The following is a 26063-nucleotide window of genomic DNA, read 5'->3' as shown; positions in this document are numbered from 1 at the left end:
TGAATTTTGTGGTGAGGATGCAGGAAAGGTTTTCTTCCGATGACTCTTCCATGAAGGCTATGTTTATGCAGGCTACACTGCAGAGTAGAACAGTGCACCACCACTCCAGAGTCTGCTACATCTTCCTGAAGGTCTTCTGCAATCAAATGGAAGTTTTGATTCACCTTTCTACCAATCCTACGAGCAGTTCTCTGGAAAGCTTACCTGGTCTTCCAGACCTCAACTGTTCCTGTTAACTGCCATTTCTTTCTCTTTTTTCTGTCAAAGCACTTGATGAAAAAAAAGTACTTTGAACTGTGATCACAGTAGTAAATTACAGAAATATATCTGCCAATGCATAAACATGTCATTTCACAGAGATTAAATAAATTTTGAGGTCATGGTTTTAGGGTTTGGATGAAGGACAAAACTGATGAAAACCACATCTCTGCTCTTTTATGACGGAAAGGGCCATTTCTTAATTACATTACAACCTGAGGAAACGGCTACCTGTAAAAGCTTTTCTATCTACTTATAGCCTTCTCCTGCTTTGTGGGCATCAATTATTTTAATTTTCAGAGTGCTAGGCAGCTGCTTAAGAGGAGCCCATGGCCGCTGATTGTCGAGACAAGGTTTGAGGAGTCAGGGTATTTATAAATCATTGAAATTTGCATCACTTGGTCTTTCCTAACAATGACTGCAAACAAGCCATAGCCCTAACAAGCTAATTAACGTCTGAGACCTTGGTAAAAGTTATCTGACAGTGCAAATCTCTTGGGGTGCCCAAACTTTTGCATGGTGCACCTTTCCTTTTATTCATTCTAAAAATGTACACAACAAAAAATATACACTAATCTTGCTTAAAATGTCGAAAAGAATGTTTCATCTTTAACTTTATGACTTACGGAGATTAGTTCATCTTCTACTCACTTAACTATTTCACAGTAACAAATTTTGACCAGATGTGCCCAAACTTTTGCAAGCCACTGTAACTGATTGAATATATCTGGGGGCCTTAGTACTAGGAACGTTAATCCTGCAGAGGACATAGCTTCAGCATTCCGGTCAACTGGAGTAAATGGATTAAACATTGGTGGTGAGCTAGTAGTGACACGGGCATAATGTGAAATGTCAATGTAAAGTTCTATTGTGCTCACAAATCTACTTGAGAGAGTGTATAAACCAATGTGGTCACTGATTTTTTTTTAGGGTTGTTTATTTGCCATCCTTATTGATAAAATCAAGTTTACTTAAAAGACAAAGTAGATTCATTTTGTTTGCTTTCAGGCAGTTTTTATTACTGATTTTTGAGATACAATTCCAAGAAGTCACAAACAGTAACAGCCAGCAAATTCAGCAACTTTCTATGTTATCTGATACCCTCCCGATAAGGTTTAGGAGAACATCTTCATTCTGTAAAGTTCTGAAGACCAGAAGAACTGTTTCAGGTAACTTCCAAGAACGTTTAACCGCACAGATTTCTCAAAACCATCCACAAATTTAGACAAAAAGTCCCAATTTACTTTTGAAGAACAACTTGTAAATGCCACAGTGGTTGGCTAATTAGTGACAGGAAATATTCAGAGATCTAAATTAATTTTGCGTTGAAGGTAATTTTTAAGCCTTTGGTGACTAAAGTTTTGTGACTGCACACTTAGGAATGCACAAATCTAAATCTCAGATTATATTTAGGTCAGCTAAAGAGCCTTTTGAGAATTCCAGATGAAAAGTGAGGAAGTATTACAAGAATGTCATGGTGTAAAAATACCCAATAATCAACATGATACAAAGAATTATAACATGTCATTCTAACATTGAGCTGAGCCCTCAGGAAGTTTTGTTTTGAAAGCGTTTTTCAAAAACTACACTGCAGCGTAGAAAGTAGAACACAAGTATAATCAGTCATCAATCCTGCAGTAGAGGGAAAGGCAAACTTGAAGAATTCTGCTCTGGAATTGGCTCTTAGGTATGTGTGCAGTTTTAAAAAATGTGTAAAAAGTCTAAATTTTGTTTCATTTCAGGTTTGTAGAAGTTTAGGCCAATTTGGAAATATGCAACTTTCTCTTGAGTAGTAAAATGTAAATCTGGAGAAATCTGGTTACTTGGGTTCTCTATAACTCTACTTGGTTACTTTCAGTAATCTTTTGATATCAGATTCAATCTGGATGGTTTCAAATGCTTTACTGTAGCGTTTAAAAGGTTCTCCTTCTGGTCCAATGAGGAACTTCTCAAAATTCCAGGCAACATCTGATCGGCAGACAGGGCTCCACATTATGTATTTGGGATCTTTCATTAAGGATGTCGGATCATCATCAGGAATAGGCAGCTTCTCCTTCAGGAATGCAAAGACAGGATGCGTACCAGCACCATTAACTTCACATTTCTGGAACATGGTAAATTGGGGTTCGAAGCCACCTCCAGGTCGGACAAACTTCAGACTGTTAAGTATCTCCACATTCTGGCAGTTTTCCTAAAAAATGTTTAAAGAGACATAAAAGGTGAAAATAAACCATAGAAGCAAACTGGAAATATGGGTCTTGTTGAAGGAAAATATACAGACCATATGAGACAAGTTTTACTGTCTCAAACAACAAACATTGTGAAAAGGCATAATTGGTTGCACATCTTGGCCAACAAACCAAAGATTAACTTTTCAGCACAAGCAATGATACTGCAATTGTTATCATTAATTTATAAGCCAAAATACTTGTATGTATAAGTAAACTACCACATGTAGTCTTACTGTTCAATAACTAGATTATGCTTTACTTAGTATGAACAGGGAGCACAAAATATCTGCAGATACAAGATACATTGACTTTTTTAAAATAAAAGTTGTATTGTACCTTCCAAATATTTTATAAAGTTGTTTTATCCCCTTTGGAATTTTTAAATGATTAATTTCAACAATAACTTGAAATTATAAAGCACTTTCAAAACTGGAGAATAACCATCAGATTCAAGAGTTGAAGCAGAGGTGATGTATCTTATATCTTGCCAATAACTTTCTCTGCTGAAAATGCAATGATAATTCTTTGAAACTTTAAAGATTTCTGACCAAAACATGGCTTGCTAATAGAACAACTATCAAACTAAATCTTCAAGATAAAATCCACTAAAACTCATTAAAATACAGTGAAGGTCATGAGAAGAAATTACTTCCTGTCAAAACATTTTTAGCTGAAACTTTTTTGATAAAGGAAGTCTAAAGAATTTTTATTGGCTGAAGTAGTAGACATAAGCCAGCACAGTAGATGTGGAAAAAAACTTACAGGACCTTTATTGAATATTTGATGTGGAAAGTTCCAAAGTGCAAAATACCCTACTGAATATTTACCAATGTTTAATGAATTTATCTGTTAAGTGTTCACATCATTTTAAAGATGTAAAGAAGATTATTCCACCAGACCCCAGATTAATCTTGCTGACTTAATTTTTGACTGCAAACCACAAAAAGAACACGTGCACAAACCAATGGGACTCCACATTGCCTATCCTCATTTTCCGACTTCAAAGTTTCAACCAAACTTCATGGTGACCTGAAAATATGTTGGAATAGCATGGGTGGATTTCAAAACAACTATTTTCAATAAAGTCATGATTTGTGGAGAGCGTCAGCAGTACAATGTACATCGATGCTATCATAATTTCTGCCTCACAAAAATTACTCTATAGAAAAAAGCATGAAAAAACTTAATTCCTGATTTTAAAAAAAATAACAAAAATCCAACGCATGACACAGACTTCAGTAAAGGCCTGGCGACCTAACAATGAAAAGGCAAGAATTTACAGTAACGTTCTGAACAGGTTCTTTGCAAACGTTGAAATCCGACGGCAATTATGAGTCAGAAACTTGTTTCTATTGAAACTATTCACCGATCATAAAATGTCGGACTATCAAGAAATAATGCAATAAAGGAGGCTAGTTGTATAAAAACGGAGAAACGCTGGAAAATCTGAGCAAGTGATTTAACAGACGTAGAAAGAGAAAACAGACTAATTAAATGTTGGGGTTTAAACCTTGTAAACGGGACATAAATGACCCCATATCGCTTCAAAGCCCGGATTAGTTAGTATTGGTAGTTCAGCTGCTACCTCATAGCCCCTGATAATAGGGTTCAAATCTCATTTCTGTACTGTGATGTTTGCACGATCCCCGAGAGCTTGACCCAAAGTGCCCTAGTTTCTACCCACATCTCAAAAGATACAGAAGTAGGTGGGCAAATTAACAAATGTGAACTGTGACATGAACTGTGGAAACTGTGAAGAGCTGGTGGAAATGAACGAGCAAGTTATTTTGTATAAAAAGAGGAAATCTCCAGAAATGCTGGAGGAACTCAGCAAGCCAGTAATAATCTATGGAGAAGAGTACAGTCGACGCTTTGGGCCGAGGCCCTTCGGCTAGACTGAAGGAAAAAGTTATTTTGTTACATAGAACTAGACGGCACACGCGAAAAACTGTAGTTTGGCCATCTTTCCACATGTAGAGGGCGGTAAAAGTTTACAACTCCCTCACGCAATTAATGCCGAACATTTCTTAATTTCAAATCTGTGATATTTGGGAACATTATGAAGTAAGTTAAGGAATAAAAGTGCATGGATTAGATTACACAGCAGCCCGTAAGTGATGGAGGACCTGAATTCGTTTAGTTTGGATGTGTCTTCACGTTGTCTGCCCACAATCTTACACCCCGAATTTTACACATATCCACACCTCGTCGAGTTCCGAAACTAAACCGGACGCAAAATAAAAGTTGTGGCCCTCCGCAACTTTCTATTTACCTGGAAGCCGAACTGGTTACAAGGGAAGCCCAGTACAACGAAGCGGCGCGGATAGCGACTCTGCAACTCGTTGAGCTGGGTGAAATCCCTCGTGGTCGTGCCTCAGAGAGAAGCGACGTTCTCGATCAACACCACCCTACCTCTGTAGCTATTAAAGTCCACTTTTTCGCCGTCCAAGGTAACAGCACTGAGATCGTAGAAGGACTTGACTGTCTGAGCCATGGTGTGCGCCGACTGAGAGGGAGTGAGGCGCTCACAGCGTCCTCAACTCGTAAGGTGTGGATTTCTGTAGTTGATCAGAACAAAGGATTCTGACTACGCGGCAATGACTTTGCATAAAAGAGCCCTGCACATAATCCTCTTCAACAGCAGGAAACGGACCCTGCACCCAGTGAATACTTGGCACTTATCCATCCCACAGATGAGCAGAGGGTGGTGTGCAGACAACTCCAGCGTTATTTCAGAAGGATTAATCTGTTGGTTTCTGCTTGTGCTGGGTGGGGTAGTTTTTCTTCTTTGAGGAGACCTTTAGATAACCTCATTTTTTTTCGTTGGGCAATATAACATAATGTAGAGTACCAAGTGTGAGTGAGTGAGAGAGAGAGAGAGAGAGAGAAGAGGGAAGAGAGAAGACATTTATGTCCCTTTATTTTTCTGTTAAAGGAATTTTTCAGCAGTAACGATAAATTATATATAAAAAAAAACAAATATTCATTGCTCTGCCAGGCAGCATCAGTCGACTGGGAAATCACGAACAATTCGCAGGACTACACAAAAGTTAGAAAAGGAGAAAGTTTTAAAGGTGCTGAGAAGTGGGAGGTCAACAAAAGCCAGCAGAGGGAGGATGCGCAGCTAATAGAAAATTAAAAGTGGTCAATGAATGAAGTAAAAGGAGACTATACATAAGATCCAAAGCTCAGCAGTTGTTGGAAAATTGGAAAATCTGAAATAAATCAGGTAATACCAAGGCAGGCGGAGAGAGCACAGAGTTGATATTACAAATTGAGCTGAATTAAACTTTATGGACATTCCTACACTATTTCAATGGTTTTTTTAAATACTGTTTTTCGCTCCTTTTTGTCATTTTCGCGATATGTTCTTTTATGCGCGCTTTGCGTTTGATGTTTTCGCTGAACGGGTTCCATGTGTTTATTTCGTGGCTGACTGCGGCAAGACGAACCTCAGGGTTGCATATTGCATACATACTCTGATAATAACTGTACTTTGAATCTTTTGAAATCACTAACTTTGGCCTGTAAAAGAATCAATGTTCATTGATTCCATCGTCTTTCCTTTGTATTAACTGAATGCCCGCAAGAAAATTAATCATAACGTTGTATATGGTGATTTATATGTACAGTACTTGGGGATAATAAATTTACTTTGAACTCGGACACTCGGACACCTATTCGGACACATTTCTAACACTTTAGTTATTCCTTTGTGCTGATTCAACTCGTATTAATTTCTTTTCCAGTTTGATCAAATGTAAATAATATACCTTCACAGTACTCTCTCAGCCACTGTCATCTTTTGTCCCATCTGTGCATGCCGGAAGCTGATAGACATTTGTTAAGAGTGAAATTAAGTGGGGGAGTTGGAATGCTGAGAGGTCGCACAGACTCGATGAACTGTTTAGCTGCCTTGGAGTCATGAAGTCACATAGCATGGACACAGACCATGCATACTACCTGCAGCTGATCCCACATGAGCTATGTTTTGAACAACCATTGCTCGAACTTCTGGTAATTGACCCCCCCCCCCCCATTCCCCATTCTGTTTCCCTCTCTCACCTTATCTGCACCTGCCCGTCACCTCCCTCTGGAGCTCCCACCCCCCCCCCCCCACCTTTCTTTCATGGACTACTGTTCTCTCCTATCAGATGCCCCCTTCTCCAGCCCTTTATGTCTTTCACCACTCTTCCCAGCTCTTTACTTCACTCCTCCCCCTCCAGGTTTCATCTATACCTTGTACTTCTTTCTCCCCTCCCCCATCTTCTTCCTGACTTACTTTCCAATCTTGATGAAGGGTCTTGGCCCGAAACGTCAGCCATTTGCTCTTTTACGTAGATGCTGCCCGAACTGCTGAGTTCCTCCAGCATTTGGTGTGCGTTGCTTTGCACTTCCAGCATCTGCAGATTTTCTCGTGTTTGAGATACTATATTTTGTTCTCCCCATATTCTCGTCAATTCCCTATTAATTCTATCACTCGCCTACATACTCAGGGCAGTAAAGTGACCAATTAACCTGAATGTGGGAAGAGACTGGAGCAGTGGGTCCCATGGCAGCACAGAGAGCTCGTGCAGACTCCCACACGGACAGCACCTGAGGTCGGGATTGAATGTAGGCCACTGGGACTGAAGCTGCAACGTTGAGCTATGCCACTGCACTGCCTTATGCGTCATAACAAAATCTGAAAGCTCGCTTAGGGAGTGATTAAATTGATAATCCTCAATTAAACTAAAATAATTGATTTTGCTGTTGGGTTGTGGCTCTGAAACATTAACTATTGTTACAAAGTTAGTTTGTACTTTCTTTATGATTGAGTGAAGAGGTATAACTCTTCCTACACCAGTCATTGTATCTACTGAGAGTACACCAAACCAAATGTAAATCACCAGCAAAGATTAGATTGGTAACAGAAGTACACGGGTAGGTATCCCTTCACTTCTCAGATTTCTGAGCCGCAGCTAAAAATGTGTCAACCCTGCAGAAGAATGAAGCTAAATTCAAAGTCAAAGACAGTTTAATGTCATATGCACAGGTATATGTATGCACGGATGCAATTAAAACATTTGCAGCATCATATAACCAGAATTTTACAAAAAAATACACAGTTTTTACCAGGAGGAACATAATTAGAACAAATAAACACAGCTAATTGTAGTGTACAGTGGCCAAAGTGGTCATAGATTTGCCAAATGGTAGTGATTAAGGTTTTAATGGTTGGTTCCAGAACTGAATTGTTGAATGGAAGTAGTTGTTCTCGAACCTGGTGGTATGAGAATTAAGGCTTCTGTGCCTTCTGTTCTATGGTGGCTGCAAGAAAATTGCATGACCTGGATGGTGGGGACCTTTAATGATTAATCTTGCCTTTTTTGAGGCAGTCCTTCTGTAGATATTATAGATGATAGGCAAGGATGTGTCCATGATGTATTGGGCAGAATCTACAAGTCTCTGCAGCTTCTGATAGTCCTGTGCATTCAAATTGCTGTAGCAGACTGTGATGCAACCAGTCAGGAAACTTTACACAGTACATTTGAATAAATTTGCAAGAGTGTTTGATGACGAGCCGAACCTCCTTAATCTCTAAAGAAAGACACTGGTGCACTTTTTTTATTATTGCATCTATACACTCGACCCAGGACATGGCCACAAAATTAAAACTGCTGACTCTCTCTACTGCTAATCCCCCAGTGTAAAGTGATACATATGTGCCTTCCTTTCCTTTCCAAAAGTCAACAATCAGCTCTTTTGTTTTCCTGGAAGTTGAGTATCCAGTTGCAGAGGGAGGTACAGAGGTCGAGGTCTTGAAGCTTGATGATGAGTTTGGATGTGATGGTTGTGTTGACTGCCGAGCTGTAATGAAGGTGCAGTCAATAAAACAGTTGACTGACGTATGAGTTCCTGTTGTCTGGATGGTATGGAGCAGAATGAAGAGTTAGAGAAATTGCATTTGCTTTTGACTTGTTGTGGCGGTAGGCAAATTGGAGTGAATCCAGGTCACCACTGAGGTATGTCAGGTTGATTCATACCATAGCCAACCTCTTGAAGCCCTTCAATACTGTTGATGTAAGTGCTACATTACGTGTTAGACTGGGTCTGCATCCAAAGCCTCACCTTGTGTTGACTGTTCGAGCAAATGTTATCAATCTGGACATAAGCTGATTTGTATGGAACTGAAAGCTCAGTTGAGAATTTATTCTTACCAGTGCAAGCAGAGTGAATTTGCATTTGTCCTTACAAAGGAGGAAATTGCTGTGCAAGTTACAGTGAAAGAGATAATAAAGATAGGCTCTAAAATTATGAAGCGGATGTACTGTACCAAAAAGGCTTTCTGCCCTAGAAGTAGATAAGGCTGGGTAGAATTCATTGAAAATAACTAAGGCACTGTAAAAATGAAAAGCACAAAGATATTAGCCAGAATCTTCCAGTCATCATTAGCCTATTAATGAGCATATTAGTAGCATTGAAATTAATTAGACCTTCGGGTGCTTCCAGAGGACAGGAGAATGAATATCCGGCTCATGTTCAAAAAGGATGCAAGTATAAACTCAGCAACGACAAGCCATCCAATTAAAGCTTTTTCAGCGCAAAGTTACTAGAAGCAACAATCTGATAGAAAATTAATAGGTAAGTATGAATTAATAAGGAAGGCCAGCATTAAGGCTAAATCATGCTTAAATGATAATTGAACTTTTTAATTAGACAGACAAAATGGTTAAGGTTTATATCAAATTGGGAGCAAGAGGAGAAACAACTCACAGGTCTGTGAGTGAGATTTGAAAAGGAGTATTTGAGAGCTTTTGGCATTTTTGGTGGCCTAATCAAGTTATGATTCATTGGCAAGGGCAAGTAAAAATAAAACAAGGACAAGTACAGTGGCTATTATGTGAGTGGACAAGTGTTGGAGTGGGAAAAGTTTGGCTCATCAAGCTTTGGCAAGAACAGGCGTGAGCAAGGTAAGTATCTGGCAAGTTTCTTCTTCTTCCTTCTTCCTGTAGTACATAGTTAGTGCATGAAGTTGGTTCCAGGGGCAGATGTGTGAGATGTGGGAATTCTGGGAGACATCCAGCCTCCTGGATAACCACATCTGCACCAGGTGCACTGATCTGCATCTCTTCAGAGAACGTGTTAAGGAACAGGAGCTGTAGCTCAATGACTTCTGGCTCATACATGAAAGTGAGGAGGTGATAGATAGGAGCCTCAGGGAGGTGGTCACCCCTAAATTTCAGGAGGTAGGTATCTGGACGACTGGCAGGAGAGGGAAAGGAAATGGGCTGCCATTGCAGAGTACCACTGTGGTCGTTCCACTCAATAATAAGTACACCGCTTTGGATTATGTTGGTGGGAGGGTGATGACCTAACAGGGGGAAGCTCCAGCAACCAGGTCTCTGGCATTGAGTTTGTCATTGTGGCTCAGAAGGGAAGGTGGGAGAAGAGAACTGCAGCAGCGATAGGGGTTTCCATAGTTAGAGATGAGATTCTGTGTATGTGATAGAGATACCTGGTGCCAGGATCAGGGACAACTTGGATCAGGTCCTCTGCATTCTAATGGGTCAAGATGAGCAGTCGTAAGTCTTGGTATATATTGGCAACAAAGATATAGATGGGAAAAGGAAGGGGGACTTGAAAGGAGAATTTAGAGAGTTAAGTAGAAAGCTGAAAAGCAGAATCTCCAGAGTAGCAATCTCTGGATTGCTTCCTGTGTCACGTGCCAGTAAGGATAAGAATAGGATGACTTGGCAGATGAATGTGTGATTGAGGAACTGATGCAGGGGGCAAATTTTTAAATTTCTGGATCATTAGGATCTCCACTAAGGAATGTATGACCTATACAAAAGGGATAGGTTACACTTGAACCCAAGGGAGACCAATAGCCTTGCAGACAGGTTTGCTGGAACTGTTTGGAGGGGGGATTAAAATAAGTTGGCAGGAGGACAGAAAACTGATTAATAGGGTTGAGGATAAGGCAGTTGGTATACAGTACATGCAGAGCCAATGTGTAGTGAGACTGTCAGGAAGGACAGGCGGATGATAGGGAAAATTTGCAAGTCAGTGTATTGAGTTGCAGTGTAACAGGGACAAAATCAACAAGGGTGATGAATACAGGACTGAAGGTGTCATCGGTACCAGAAACAGGTTTAATATCACCAGCGTATGTTGTGAAATTGGTTGTCTTTGCAGCAGTAGTACAATGCAATACATAATAATTTAAAAATTAATTAACAGTAAGAATATATATATGTGTGAGTGTGTATATATGTATACACTCACACATACATATGCACACACGCACACAATGGTTAAATAAGTAATGCAAAAACAAAAGTAAAAAAATGAGGGAGGTAGAGTTCATGAGTTCATTGGAGAAATTGGATGGCAGTTCCCGATTCATTGGGTACGTGTGTTCAGGCCTCTGTACCTCCTTCCTGATGGAAGCAATAAGAACAAGGCATGTCCTGGGTGCTGGAGGTCCTTAATGATGGATGTCACCTATTTGAGGAATCACTCCTTGAAGATTGTCCTGGATATTACGGAGGCTAATGCCCATGATGGAGCTGACTAAATTTACAATTCTCTGCACCTTATTTCATTCCTGTGTAGTTACTCTCCCACCCCACCCCCCCCCCATACCAGATGGTATGTTTGAATGCATGCAGTATACAAAATAAGGTAGATGATCTTATAGTGCAGTTAGAGATTAGCAGATATGATGTTGTGCGCATCACTGAGTCATGGTTGAAAGAAGGTTATAGCTGGAGCCTTAACATCCAAGGATATGCATTGTATTGGAAGGACAGACAGGTAGGCAGAGGATTTAGCATGGTTCTGTTGGTTAAAAAGTGAAAGCACGCCATTACAAAGAGGTGACATGGGATCGCAAGATGCAGAATTGTTGTGATTAGAGCAAAGGAACTTAAAGGGTAAAAAGACCCTGATGGGAGTTACATACAGGCCTCCAAACAACAGTCAGGATGTGGGCTACAAAATTACAACAAGAGATAGAAAATGCATGTCAAAAGGGCAATGGTACAATAGTCATAAGGAATTTCTATATACAGGTAGATTGGGAAAATATGGTTGGTGCAGATTTTTGATCTCAAGAGAGAGAATTTGTAGAATGTTTATGAGACTGCTTTTTAGAGCAGTTTGTGGTTGAGCCCACTAGGGAGTCAGCTATTCTGGACTGAGTGTTGCATAATGACCTGGATTTGATTAAGGAGCTTAAGGTAAAGGAACCCTTAGGAGTAAGTGATCATAAATGATAGAATTCACTCTGGAATTTGAGAAGGAGAAGCTAAAGTCAGATGTATCAGTATTACCATGGAGTAAAGAGAATTACAGAGACAAAGGGATGAGAAAGGAGTTAGCCAAAGTTGATTGGAAAGGGACACTAGCAGGGACAATGGTAAGAGAAGCAATGGCTGGAGCTTCTGGGAGCTATTCAGAAGGTGCAGGATAGATACATCCCAAAGATGAAGTGTTCAAAAGACAAGATGACACCACTGTGGCTGACAAGGGAAATCAAAGCCAACATAAAAGCAAAAGAGAGGGCATAACAGAGCAAAAATTAATGGGAAGTTAGAGGATTAGAAAGCTATTAAAAACCAACAGAAGGCAACTAAAAAACCATAAGCAGTGAAAAGAAGAAATATGAAGGTAAGTTAGACAATAATATCAAAGAGGATGCAAACAGTTTTTTTTTCAGATGTATCAAGACTAAAAGTGAGAGTAGATATTGGACCACTCAAAAATAATACTGGAGAGGTAGTAATGGAGGGCAAAGAAATGGTACGTGAACTGAATAAGTATTTTGCATCAGTCTTCACTTTGGAAGACAATAGCTGCTGGATGTTCGAGAGTGACAAGGGGCAGAAATGAGTGCGGTTGCTATAACTAGGGAAAAGTTGCTTGAGAAGCTGTAAGGTTTGAAGGTAGATAGATCACCTGGACAACCAGGTAGACTACACCGAGGGTTCTGAAAGAGGTAGCCAAAGAGATTGTGGAGGCATCAATAATGCTCTTTCAAGAATCACTAGATTCTGGCCTGGTTCCGGAGGACTGAAAAATTGCAAATGTCACTCCCCTCTTCAAGAAAGGAGGAAGGCAGAAGAAAGGAAATTATAGGCTAGTTAGCCTGACCTCAGTGGTTCAGAAAGTGTTGGAGTTAATTGTTAAGGACGAGGTTTCAAGGTTCTTGAAGCTACATGATAAGATAGGCCAAAGTAAGCATAGTTTTCTTAAAGAACATCTTCCCTGACAAATCTGCTCGAATTATTTGAGGAAATAACAAGCAGGATAGACAAAGGAGAATTGGTGAATATTGTGTACCTGGACTTTCAAAAGGCCTTTGACAAAGTGTCACACATGAGGCTGCTTAGCAAGAGAAGAGCCCATGGAATTACAGGGTAGATACTAGCATGGATAGAACATTGGTTGATTGGCAGGAGACCAGGAATGGGAATTAAAGGGAGCCTATTCTGATTGGCTGCCTGTGACTAGTGGTGTTCCACGGAGGTTGGTATTGGGACTGCTTCTTTTTGTGTTGTATGTCAGTGATTTGGATGATGGAATTGAGTGCTTGGTGGCTACGTTTGCAGACAATACAAAGGTAGGTGGAGTGGCAGGTAGTTTTGGGGAGGCAGGGAGACTGCAGAAGGACTTGGATTATGAGAAAGGGCAAGGAAGTGGCAAATAGAAGGAAGGTCACGGTCATGCACTATGGTAGAAGAAATAAAAAGGATAGACTATTTTCTAAACAAGGAGAAAATTCAAAACTCCAAGGCTGAAGGGCACTTGGGAGTCCTTGTGCAGGACTAAAGGTTAACTTGCAGGTTGAGTCGATGATAAGGAAGGCAAATGCAATGTTAGCATTCATTTCAAAAGGACTAGAATATAAAAGCAAGGATGTAATGCTGTAATTTAAAACAGAGATTAGATAAGAAGGAATTTCTTTAGTCCGAGGGTGGTGAATTTGTGGAAATCATTGGCACAGGTGGTTGTAGAGGTCAGGTCATTGAGTGTATTTAAAGCAGAGATTGACAGCAGAGATTATATGCTATAATGGTTAGCTGCTGCGAATATATAATTTGTAGTATATATTTGATGGTGACAGGAGAATGTACAGATTAAAAAACCATACAAGATCCTGTCCTTTAGAAATAGATGCCTAGATTACAAAAGCATTAAAGTTATTTTAAATGTTTATGTTGTCAAGATTCCCTGTTCCTTTACAATGTGTGAAGCTGCAGTACTTTTGCAGTTAGCCTACAAAAGTCAGTGGACATCATCAGCGATAAGTGCTTACACAATTTTCCTGTTATGAAAAATAATAAAAATTTTATGCTTTGTTGAATGAGATGTAACTTAATTTTGAAAGGTGTACTAGGTCCTTATTACTGCTTAACAATATATCCAATCATAAAATAATTCCAAATGTGCAGATTATAATTTCCTTGAATAATTACTTTAAAAATTCCAAAAAATGTAAATCTTGAAGAGGATCTCAGCCCAAAATGTTGAATGGTTATTTCCCTTCATAAATGCTGCCTGACTTGCTGAATTTTTCCAGCAATTTGAGCATGTTATTCATGAATTTTAAATAGTTCTATCTTTTCACTTTTGACATTGATCTTTCATACAGCATGTGACTTGAACTTTTTCTCTCTGTAAAATGTTTCCAAAATTACTTTCTGGTTTGAGATGTAAAGAATCATCAGCATGACAGATTGCTCAGCCTGTTCAATAACATCACTGTTGCAACACAAAATAGGTTTTGTCCACTGGAAAAGATGACATTTCTGAATCGTCCTAGGTCAGTCACCATCTGCCGGGTGGTGAGGGCAAAATTTAGGCTGTTATGTCAAAGGCTTGAACTTTTTGCCTTTTATATTTGTTTTTGATCAGGGGTGTTTTTGATTCAGTTTTTATTACTTTTTGACAAAATCAGTTAATTTTGGCTTCTGAAAAGAACTTAAATGCTGGTATGTGAGGTACCAATGTCAACAGTTGAAGCTTTTGAAAGAAAAATTAATGATTACCTTCGAAGTTGGCTGGGCCTCCCACATAACCTAAGCAGCATTGCTCTGTATGGGAACGGGAATAAACTGCAGCTTCCCTTCATCAGCCTTAATGACGAGTTTGTGGTTTCCCGTACATGAAAATTGCTGCTGTACAGAGATTCCAGCAATCCCAAAGTCTCTTTAAGCAGGCATTGAGGTCTGGACAGATGGGAAATGGAAGGCCAAGGATGCAGTGGAGATGGCTGAGTCACTCTGAGGCATAGGGATCTGGTAGGGACAGTGGTGTCTGGTCAGGTGGGGTTGGGTACTTTCCCTTCAATCCGCTTCAAAAGGTCCCAGGGCAGGCTCAGATGCAATCTTGTACAGGAAGAAGTGTGAGCAACTGTCGAGGAGGTGTGTACCACTGGGATGGTAGGAATGGGGCAGCAGGGAGCTTGGAGGAGGTGGGAAGGTGTGCTGAAATGGAAGATCTCCTGGTTCAGCTTCTGACAGGCAGAACCCCAGCGCATCAAGTCCATGATCCAGACTGTGTACAACATCCTGCCAAGTCCAGCCAATCTTTTTGCTTTGGGCAAAAATGAAGCATCATAATGTCCTCTCTGCCCTAGCAGAGGGACCCTGGTACATCTCCTCAGGAGCTGTCCAAAAGCCGTGGGAAAAGGCTGCTACCACTAGTGCCATGTCCAGGTGCTGAAGGCAGTGGCAGAAGGTATCTCCTCAGCCATTAACAACAGTAGGCACCTCTGCCAACCCAGAAATCCTTTGTCAGACTTCAGACCAACCACACCCTCAGCCCAGATCACCAGCAGGCTTGCTGACCACAGTACCTAACTGGCAACTGAAAGTCAATCTTGGCAAGCAATTAAAGTGTTCTGACTTCATTGCATCATCATCAAAACCGAGGCCCGACATGGTCATTCTGTCAGAAACCTCCAAGCAGGTGGTCATGGTGGAACTGACAGTTCCTTGGGAAGACCGGATTGAGGAAGCACTTCAGCGTAAAAAAAGCAAAATGCCAGGAGCTGGTAGAGCAGTGCCAAAGACAGAGGTAGAGGGTACAACGTGAGTCTCTAGAGGTGGCATGTAGAAGTGCTGCTGGATGCTCGCTGTGCAGAACCTACTTGGTATTACCCTTGGTATTATGGCGGCTGCAAAGAAAAAAACCACAGAAGCTGCTGAGCGAGATTCCAAATGGCTGAGAATCAAAAGGAGTGACCTGTAGACCAATGCTGCTGTGACACAGGCTGGGGCCTGATCATCCCCGGCTGGGTCGCCTGGGTGAGAGCGTCTGATGTTGAAACGCCTGATGACCCCAGGTTACATCAGTGATGATGTGTCCCAGCGCAAACTAATATGCATCTTAGCATCATAACTGTATTGACTTCTAGTCACTTATCAGTCTTTATAAGTCAAAAATGTAACTGTGATCATAGAAGAATAATTTTTGTGAGAACTCTGCTACTTGTCGCAAAATGGTGTTAAAGACAGGCCTTGACTTTATTTACTTGTCTTTCATGTTGGTGGTTTATTTCAACTTACTTATAAGCTGAAACAGGCACTAAACACTCAGTCAAAATGTTTAACAGAATTCAAAGGTGTTGAATGCACTCGGTGAGTCAGGCAGCATCTATGATGGGAAATACAAAGTCAATGTTTTGGATCAGAATCCTTCATCAGGGCATGTTTGCTTTGCATTACAGGTTTCCTTTACCATGAATATATCTGAACGCCCGAACTCAGAACTAATTCTGAACCGGAACAGATGAAGGATTTAATTGTGCATACCTTCCACTGTTTTCTACCCATTTGTGGTTGTGCATTTCTATTCCACCAGCATTACACCGACCAAACAGTTACACAGTAAAATTGAACTGGTCTGTAAATCATGTGAATGCTTTCAAAGAATCTTCAGCATTCTGAAAGAAAAATACAAGTTCTGTCTATCAGCCTTTCACTTGCATGAACATTTTAGTGGTAGTTTCAAATTTTATAAAAAAGGTTTTTCAGGTTGGCCTTGGGGTATAATTTTGTTTGTGAATTGTTTAAAGTTAAAAAGAATTCAGTGCTAGTTATTAAATGCAGGGCACATTTTCTCTTTATATTTTAAAGATATTAAATTTGAAAGATATAAAATAATTAAAATCTGTGTATTAATTAGATGTAAATATTGTTGCTTCCAATTCTAAGTGTTAATATTTTGTGCTTAAAATATTGAAGTGCGCTGATTCAGAGGCCTGACTCTTAAATCACCACAGTACAATTCAGAAATTACATTGTTCTGTACAGTGAAATTGTTTGACCTTCAACGGAAGTGTGTAAATGGCACTCTCAGTGCACACAATACCAAGCGGACCAAGTTTGGAACACGCTGGAAAAGAAAATTACTGGGATGACAAATGTTTGTTTCAGTGTTCAACAAATCCAATATAAGCATATTACTCTTAAATCTTAGAAAGGAATTGATCAACTGATTAGAGGAAATTATTGGCAAAATATTTCTCCCTGTAGATACTTAGCACACCATTTCATTTAACTTGTCTAGGCCAAGTGAATAAGGTCAGAACGCCAATATGTTGATATATACTTTGATTATAATAGGAAAAAGCTTAAAGAGCACACATAGGTCACACTGTCAGGTTCAAACAAACCAAAACTCTCAGCAAACCACAGAATTACTTAACCATTTTTTAAAATTTTGCACTCTACCATTGATAGGAAAGTAATTTACACATACTATCAACTGATCCTTGTAGGTCACAATAATGAAGAAATATTAAAACTAATCTCCTGGCAGGAGGAAATCATTTCCAGTTCCAAATGCCTGCCCCAAAACAAGAGAATGTGTCATTTTCTTCAAAATTATGACTTGCTGAACAAAATTGTTAGGTTACTAATTTCAAAAGTTCAGTTTTATAGAACATCACTTTGCTGGAGTTATTCATTACAAAGTGGGAAAAGAAGTGCCTCGTACAGATTGATTAAAATACCGAAGTGTGTTTCCACTCATTAAAACTTCAAACTGCAATGATCTATACACAGCTGCATAACTTTTTTTTTAAAAAAAAATTGATCTAAATATTAAAAGGGAATTTAAGGAAAGGCCAGAATTATAGAACAATGTAGAATTTTCACATTTAAAAATAGCCTTCTGTATTTCAGTTAAAAATAAACATAATTTCACAACGGATTCTAAATTTAAAACGATAATGCTGTAATTTGAATGGACTCAATTACAGACTTAGTTGCTCAGCAAAGTTTATATAATTTTTCGTTCTGCCATGCCCATTGGTAGGACAGTGATACTTACTCCAAACAACAATGCCATCCCTCTTTTAATATTCCAATGATGACAAGAAATAAATAGCAAAATATGCAGTTAAATTCAAGGTAGCTTGCAGACATTATAACAAATAGGTCATAGCCATTATTCTAAGCTATTAATTCACAGCACGAGAGAGAAAATAAGCAGGATAAAGAACCTGAACATTCACAATATTGTTAAAGGCTAATTTGAATTGATAAAGCCACCTTCTGATTTTGCCCTCAAAAAGCACTGCTTTGGATTTATGCAATAATTTCAAACTTGAAAATTCTAAGAAGGAGCCAGGTACATGGAGATGCTGTACCTTCGGCCTAGAAATCAGTAATTGGACAAAGGAGTGACAAACAGAACACTTTTATTGAGCATGACCAAAAAATATTAAAAGCATTTTGCCGAAACTAATTGCACAAAAGGAGATATTTCAGGAAGTTGGCATGTTGACTGATCTTGAAATGCATTACTTTGAAGGGCCATTCACAAACAAACCAAATACTGAAACAGCAGTCTTGTAAAAACTGGGTTACTTGAATCATCAGTTGATGACCTGAACATGAACTACATCACAGGAACTGTACAAAATGCACAGCAGACAAGCCTGATCCAAGAGATTGGTGAATCACAGAGCCGGGACAAAAATACAACACCTATAAGAATCAATGTAAGAATTAGTCCAACTCAAGGAAGAGGCAGGATTCAGATGAATATTTAAGATGACACAATGTAGGAGCAGGCAACCAGGTCTTGAATTTTTGAGGCATGACTCAGACAACTAAATTGGATTCTTCATCTTTGCTATGCTTCTAGCACCAGCAAGCTTTTTGTGAACTATCCATCTTTTCAGTTTTGCTGTCATCTTCTTCTAAATCAGCAATGCCAAGTTCATCAGGAGTTGACAGTCGAAGTCCGTCAAGCTCCTTCTTGTGGGCCTGTAACACTAGCTCTGTCAGTCGAGTAAATGACTGTGGAAGAGAAGCACATCAAAATACCATTGAGTTACAAGAGTGAAAACCCAATGCCAATAAGAGAAAAACATAAAACTGCAGATGTTTTAAAACTGAAATAAAAACAGAAAATGCTAGAAACACTCAAGATATCAGGCAACATCTGTGGAAGGAGAATCAGTTAATTTTTAGGTATGGGATCCTTCATCTAATTACTGTACATTTTAGTACAGTTCTGACCAAGACTTACAAACATGAAATCTTAACTGTTTATCCTTCTGAACATGCTGGCCAACCTGGTGAGTGTTTCCAGTAATTTCAGTTTTTGTTCCATACTAACTACAATTTTTAATTTTGGGACTGATCTGAAAATAATCCTTGGTCATTCATCTCTGGTTCCTGGCAATTCCTGTGTGGGTCAGGGCTGTTCACTTGTTGCATCTTCTGCACAAATTGGGATGGATCCAAATGTGCAGAGATGAAGCCCAAATGGTGGCCAAGACCTTTGCACTTTGCACTCATTTAGAGGAATGTCAAACATTTCTCCCCAAATAACTTTTCATCTCTCTTCAACATTCTTTGGTCCATAATGAAAATAAGTATGTTTTTAAATTCAACCAGCACTTAGAACAGAGACCATAGGACAGTAGAGCAAAGGCACTGGCTCTTTGGCCCACAATCTAGGTTCAGCCTAATAAAATTGGTAATCATAGGTCCACTAAACTAATCCCTTCTGCCCATACAATGTCCATATCTTTCCAATTCTTGCATATTCATATACCTATCTAAGAGTCTCATAAATGCTCCTGTCATGTTTACCTTCACCACCACCTTAGGTAGCTATTAAGAGTCTTGCCATTAACATTTGTCTTCCAAAGTGCAACACTTCCTATCTGGTTGGGTTAACCTGCATCTGCCATACCTCTGCCCATATCTGCAACTGATCTATATCAGAATCAGGTTTCATATCACCGGCATATATTGTTGTTTTGCTGCAACAGTAACATGCAATACATAATAATAAAAAATGTGAATTAGCAGTAAATATATATATTTAAAATAGTTATATTAAGTAAGTAGTGCAAAAATATAGAGATAAAAAAGTACTGAGGTAGCATTCATGGGTTGTGTCCATTCAGAAATCAGATGGCAGAGGGGAAGAAGCTATTCCTGAACTGTTGAGTGTATGCTACTACTCTTTGATAGCCCATGAGCTATCAATCTTCATTTAACCTCAAAACTTACTAACCACCCATTTACAGTTTCATGCAGATCATTTGTTTATCACAGATTTCCATGTAAAATGCCACTAGACACAGACTTCCAGCTAGAAAAAGTCCCATTGATCAATACCCTGTTTTCTATGGGCAAGCTGATTCTGAAATCAAAGGACCAATTTACTGTAAATCCCATACATCATAATCTTCTAGATAAATTCCCAACTGTGAAGGATACTTACTGTTTCTGGGCCAGGGGTCTTTACTTTTCTGCCGAGCTCAGTGTTCTAAACACAGCAGCTGTGAGCTTCTAGAGATCAAAGTGTTGTTTTTGAGTACATTAAACTTACAGCCAATATTCTTTGTTTAGCTACTTGTCATAAACAGGAGCCAGTCTTCAGCTCTTAATGTAAATTGCAAGCAGTAATCAGTCTGAAATTAAAATGACAGTTATGTAAACAAGAACTCTCTATGCAGCAGACTTGCTGGCCTCACAGCACATGGGATTGCTGCTGTATTTTGCAGTTTCAGATAATGCATCAAACCAATCAACTGGTGGGTGTGTTCCAGGACATCTTCAATCTTTCACTGCTGAAGTCAGAGATTTCCACCTTCTTCAAAAGAACACCAGTCTCACCAGTGCCTAAGAACAGCAGGGTGGGCTGCCTCAATGACTATCACCCAGTTGCACTCACATCTGCTGTGATGAAGTGGTTTGAGAGGTTGATCATGGCCAGAATCAACTCCTGCTTAAGCAAGGACCTGGACCAGCTGTAATTTGCCTATCACCACAAAAGGTCTACTGGGATTCAACCTCACTGGCTCTTCAGTCAGCCTTGGATCACCTGGGCAATAGCAATTCCTACACCAGGCTGCTGTTTGTTGATTGCACCTCAGTGTTCATACCATCAAACCCTCAGTCTTAACCAACAAGCTCTAAAACCTAAGCCTTGATATCTCCCCCTGCAACTAGGTCCTTGACTTCCTCATTGGGAGACCACAGTCAGTGCAGATCGGAAATAACATCTCCTCTTTACTGACAATCAACAATCAAAACCTCAAGGATTTGTGCTGAGCCCTCAGGTCTAGTCTCTCTACACCCATAATTGCTTAGCTAAGCACAGCTCAAATGGCATTTATAAATTTGCCTATGAAACAACTATAGTTGGCAGAATTTCAGATGGTGACGAAGAGGCATTCGGGAATGAAATCAATCAGCTGGCTGAGTGATCTTGAAACAACAACCTTTCACTCAACATTAGTAATATCAAGAAATTGATTGTGGACTTCAAGAAGGGGAAGTCAAAGGAACACACAGCAGTCCACATCTGTCAGTGCAGATCAGAAATAGCATCTCCTCCTCGCTAACAATCAAAACTGGCACATCTCTATGATTCATTCTTCGCCAATTGTTCTCCACTCCCTAGACCAGGGGTCCCCAACCTTTTTTATGCCATGGACCCCTACTTTTACTATTGTGGCAGAATTTCAGATGATGATGAGAAGGCATTCAGGAATTAGGTAGATCTGCTGGTTGAATGATGTCACAATAACAACCTTATACTCAATGTCAATAAAACCAAGGAATTGATTGTGGACTTCAGGAAAGGGTAGTTGACACACCAGTCCTTATCGAGTGGAAAGGATGAGCTGTTTCATGTTCCTGGTGCCAAACATCTCTGAAGATCTAATCTTGGGCCCAACATTTTGATGAAATTACATAGAAGGCACAACAGCAGCTATAGTTTGAGGAGACTTGGCATGGCACCAAAGATTCTCACAAATTTCTACAGCTGTACCATGGAGAGCATTCTAACTGGTTGCTTTACCATCTGGTATGTTTATGGATCAGAAAAAGCTGAAGAAGTTTGCGAACTCAGCCAGCTCCATCATGAGCCCCAGCATCGAGGATATCTTCAAAAGGTGATGACTCAAAAAGGTGGCAGCCATCATTAAGGACCCCCATCACCCAGGACATGCCTTCTTCTCAGTTATATCATCAAGGAGGTGCTACTGAAGCCTGAAGAAGTACTCAGCATTTTAGGAACAACTTCTTCCCCTCTGGCATTAGATTTCTGAATGAGCAATGAACCCATGTACAGTACCTCAATATTTCTTTTCTTTTCTTGCCCTTTTAGCTTTACTTATTTAATTTAATGTTAAAAACATATTTCTTATTGTAATTTATAGTTTTTTATTATAATGTACTGCAAAACAACAAGTCTCACAACATATGCCAGTGATATTAAACTTGATTCTAATTCAGAATCAGAATCAAGATCAGGTTTACTATCACCGACATACGTCAGGAAATTTGCTAACTTCGTGGCAGCAGTACAATGCAATACATGATAATGTAGAAAATAAATGAATAAATAAATAAATAAATAAATAAATAAATAAATAAATCACTTAAAGTGAAGATGCACAGACCTCAGCAATCTCATAACTTTCCTCTATCAGTCATTTGGGGTATATCCCATCAAGCCCTGGGGACCTATGCACCTAATGTTCTTCAAGATACCCAGCACCATCTCCTTCTTTATATCAAACTGCCCTAGCAAATTTGGACACCCCTCACTAATCTTCCTATCCTCTTCGTCCCTCTCTTTAGTAAATATTGATGTGAAGTACTCGTTTAGGACCTCACCCACATCCTGTCTCCATGCACATGTTCTCGCTTTTATCCTTCAGTGGTCCTATCTGCTCCATAGTTATCATCTTACTCTTCATGAATGTATAGAATGCCTTGGGATCCTCTTTAATCCTATTGTATTCGCCAATGACTTTTTACTTAATGGTTTGTTTCAAAATGTACTCTGCAAACAATTAACACATTTCTACTGAAAGTTCACATACATTCTAAAACCTAGGACAAAAGGGAATTCTGCATGCTACGCAAACCAACAGAGCTTAGTAAGGACAATTACTAGTTGACTATAACAAAAACTTGGTCAGTTGGAAGTTCCATAGGTCCAGAGCTATCGACACATTGGGCACATAGTTAATGGACACAATAAGCAAAATACAAAGTAACATTTTATGTGAATTAAATAGAAAATAAAACGTTTTTAGAAATTGAACAATACCAGCTTGTCACAATGATCACCCATTTGAAAAACATTTTATGTAATTTTGTTTGGTTATTTTAGCTCCTATTCCTTTTACATTAAACTACAGACCTGTGTCCACTAGTAATGGGTCTCAATGATAATGTTACAGATTTAAGTCTACCATTACAGTAAACCAGGGTGTAGTTGACATGAATGTCAATTGGACACATGACTCTTTGGATAATGGGTGGAGAACATTCATTTTGATGCAGTAAAGGTTAGTGCAGATAGGCATAATGAATTGAATCCCCAGTCTGACATATTAATTTTGCCCTGCTCTAGGACAGTGACAACAAAGGCACAACTTGTCATATGGCTATACTCGGTAGTGTGCCCTTTTGCAGTTCTTCAAACATAATGTTTCCACTGACCTCTTTAATGTTATAATTGGTGCAGGCACTTGTTTCAAAGAAATCCATTCCATATTCTTTTGCAAGCTTTGAAAGGAAACAGTGAAAGGAAATGTAACAATGGATTAAAGAGTGACTAAAAAAAACAGCATAACTAGCATTCTCCTTTAAATACAACAAAATACAATGGATTTCCTGCTCTTTTATTTTAATAACTGGATGCTGCTTGGTTGTGATGCATCATTAAACAGTCACTTTTGCTTGTCAAAGATACCATAATGCTGCAGAATTTCCTGCTGATAAGGTCAACAACCTAAGATTTACTGTATTAGTTAGCCATCTGGCATTTGAACCTGCTCTGCCATTCAACAAGATGGAGGCTGAGCTTGTATTTTCTTGCACACATCCCCACATCACTTGATTCACTTAATATATGGAAAATATCAACTTCTGGTCTGAAGAATTGCATGACTGGGCCTCTGCAGCCCTCTGGGATAAAGGATTCCAACCTGGGTGAATCTTTGTTGCACTTGTTCTAGGGCAAGTACATCCTTGTTGTTTGGGAAAGTGGATCAAAATTGTACACAGTGCTCTAGATAGAGTATTACCTCAATAATACAATTGGTCTGACATGATTGAATTTAATCTTGCACTTGTTTTACTGTACAACAGCAATCATGTACGTCATATAGTGATGCAAAGTGAAACGGCATCCCATTTCTAAATCTCAATCAAGCTTGGGCCTTTCTTCTCATCAATTATTCTTAAGGGTTCACCACTAAAATCCAAGACAATCACTGAAGAAACTCCCCGGAAAAGTGATGGCAATTTCCATCTCACAGGTTCAGAAAATGTTGCCATCAGCTGTGCTAAATACAGTATATTGCTAAGATGCAGTCACTGCAGAAACTCCCCAGCAAAGACCACAAAACCTGAGCGCCTTAGTTCAGCAACACCAACACAACTTTTTATGAGCCTGTGATTTGTAAATGATCAGGATTTTACATTAATCTTTACTTTGGAATTGTTCCAGACCTTTGAACTACAATACCATCGATAAAAAAACATCATTTTTCTAAACCTACTATATAAATATTTGCATTAGGCATCAAGTACATACCTTTTGACCTTGTTTTACACCCACTTGCCTTTTCTGTTCGTCATCAGCTTTGTTGGCTATGAGAATTTTCTGAACCCCTTCTGGTGCATACTGGGGAGGAACCATTCACTGTGAGTAATGAGCCAAAATTTGAGTAACATTAATTCAAGGTAAAATGATTCAATGTCACTCCCTTACCTCATCAACATCACTAGCCCATTTCATAATATGTTGAAAGGAGCGTTCACTTGTGATATCATATACCAAAAAGATTCCCTATAAATAAAAGGTAATACATTTTTTTTATTACAAAGCATCATGAGAAACCATTGACACTCAACTCCAGTATATCCAGAATTCTTCTAAACTGTCTGGACCACAAATGTTATTTGGATTCAGTCTAGACCAGTGTTGAACTGTAAAGAGGCCTATGCCCTAAGAATATAATTAAAGCTATTTTTAAATTGTGAGATGTTGCCTCTGGTTTAGTTTAAGACTTTCATTAAATGGCTTACATTTCTGACCTGCCGATTAACATTTTTGAGTTGCTGTACCTTTCTACTTGTATTTAGCACAGTTAGTAAACATTGCCAGCGATGAATTAGTTGCGAAAAACACTGAAAGCATTGGATGTGCTCAGCAGCTCCTGCAAAGAAATGGAGTTCGAGTTGATAACCTTCCTTTAGTGCCAGGAGGAGCATAGGATAATAGAGAGTTACAACCGGAAAAGGCAGAAGATGGAGGGAGTGGCAGAGAGAACGAAAGGTTGGGTTCAAAAGGGCATGAGAGGCTGAGTGACACAAGTTACAATGGTGCTGATTTCAGGCTGTTAAATCAGAAAGGTGTGTTTGGATATGGAGTAAAGAGGAATTGAGCAATAAAACTGAAATTACCAGGGAGGGAAAGAGAGTAAAGTGCCAGACCTGTGAAATTCAAGGCTGGAAAGGGCTGATAATCTGAAATTACTGAGCCTGGAATATCCAGTGTCAGTTGAGGAGTATCTGTTCATAAAACTTAAATTTGGCTTTGTTGGAACAACGCAGAGATCAGAGTGGAAGTGGGATGAAGGTTTAAAGTGACAGCTGAATTGCTATTCAATGATGCAATTTTCATCATTGTTCATAGGGGGTGAGGGGACATCAAGAGATAGTTTCCCTCCAGGTACCAGCCAAGTGCCTAGTCGTTATTTATGATAACAGACTCTTTTGCAGTAACAAAGCTCAGCTCTGAAACAGGTAGCACAGAATAATGATCAAACTAGTGAATTTGGGTTCAATTTCATCTCTTTGGATAGTTCATAATGCATTGGCCAAGACTTGTTAAAATCCTCCAAGTGAAGGCAGCTATAGTCCTGATTTTTAAATAACACAATAAATTCAACCCTGAATAAATACCAAGCTGGTTTGTTAGTCTTTTATCCCCCCCATGATTTCAGTCCCATCCTGACTTTAAGTGCGGTTCATGGACTGCAGCATCTCCTGACAAATTCCCGTCACGTTTATCCAAGCTTGCCAC

At 39.4% G+C, this 26063-nt stretch overlaps 2 protein-coding genes across 3 annotated transcripts in view; both read right to left on the bottom strand.

Annotated features, from left to right (window-relative positions):
• Positions 1-1250: 1250 nt before the first annotated feature.
• On the bottom strand, positions 1251-5157 carry LOC140725138 (glutathione peroxidase 2-like). The gene is made up of 2 exons (XM_073040203.1): positions 4762-5157; positions 1251-2449 (listed from the first exon to the last, which is right to left on the bottom strand). Exons 1-2 carry the CDS (start codon positions 4981-4983, stop codon positions 2099-2101), a joined length of 573 nt encoding a protein of 190 aa, XP_072896304.1. The 5' UTR covers positions 4984-5157; the 3' UTR covers positions 1251-2098.
• A 13009-nt stretch (positions 5158-18166) lies between these two features.
• The window catches only part of rab15 (RAB15, member RAS oncogene family), a 224162-nt gene continuing 216265 nt past the window's right edge, over positions 18167-26063 (bottom strand). The window contains exons 4-8 of one of the 2 annotated variants that reach the window (XM_073040205.1): positions 24747-24824; positions 24570-24659; positions 23471-23536; positions 20229-20296; positions 18653-18787 (exon numbers count right to left, since the gene is read on the bottom strand). In XM_073040205.1, coding sequence (XP_072896306.1) covers positions 20249-20296; positions 23471-23536; positions 24570-24659; positions 24747-24824 — 282 coding nt within the window. In that variant the 3' untranslated portion in view covers positions 18653-18787; positions 20229-20248. Of the gene's footprint in view, positions 18788-20228; positions 20297-23470; positions 23537-24569; positions 24660-24746; positions 24825-26063 lie in introns of both variants that reach the window. The other variant, XM_073040204.1, reaches the window with a different exon arrangement.

Source organism: Hemitrygon akajei, chromosome 3 (assembly GCF_048418815.1).
Source record: "Hemitrygon akajei chromosome 3, sHemAka1.3, whole genome shotgun sequence".
NCBI classification, from domain to species: domain Eukaryota; kingdom Metazoa; phylum Chordata; class Chondrichthyes; order Myliobatiformes; family Dasyatidae; genus Hemitrygon; species Hemitrygon akajei.
Note: the sequence above shows the minus strand (reverse complement) of the source record. Positions and strands in the feature narration are given on the sequence as shown.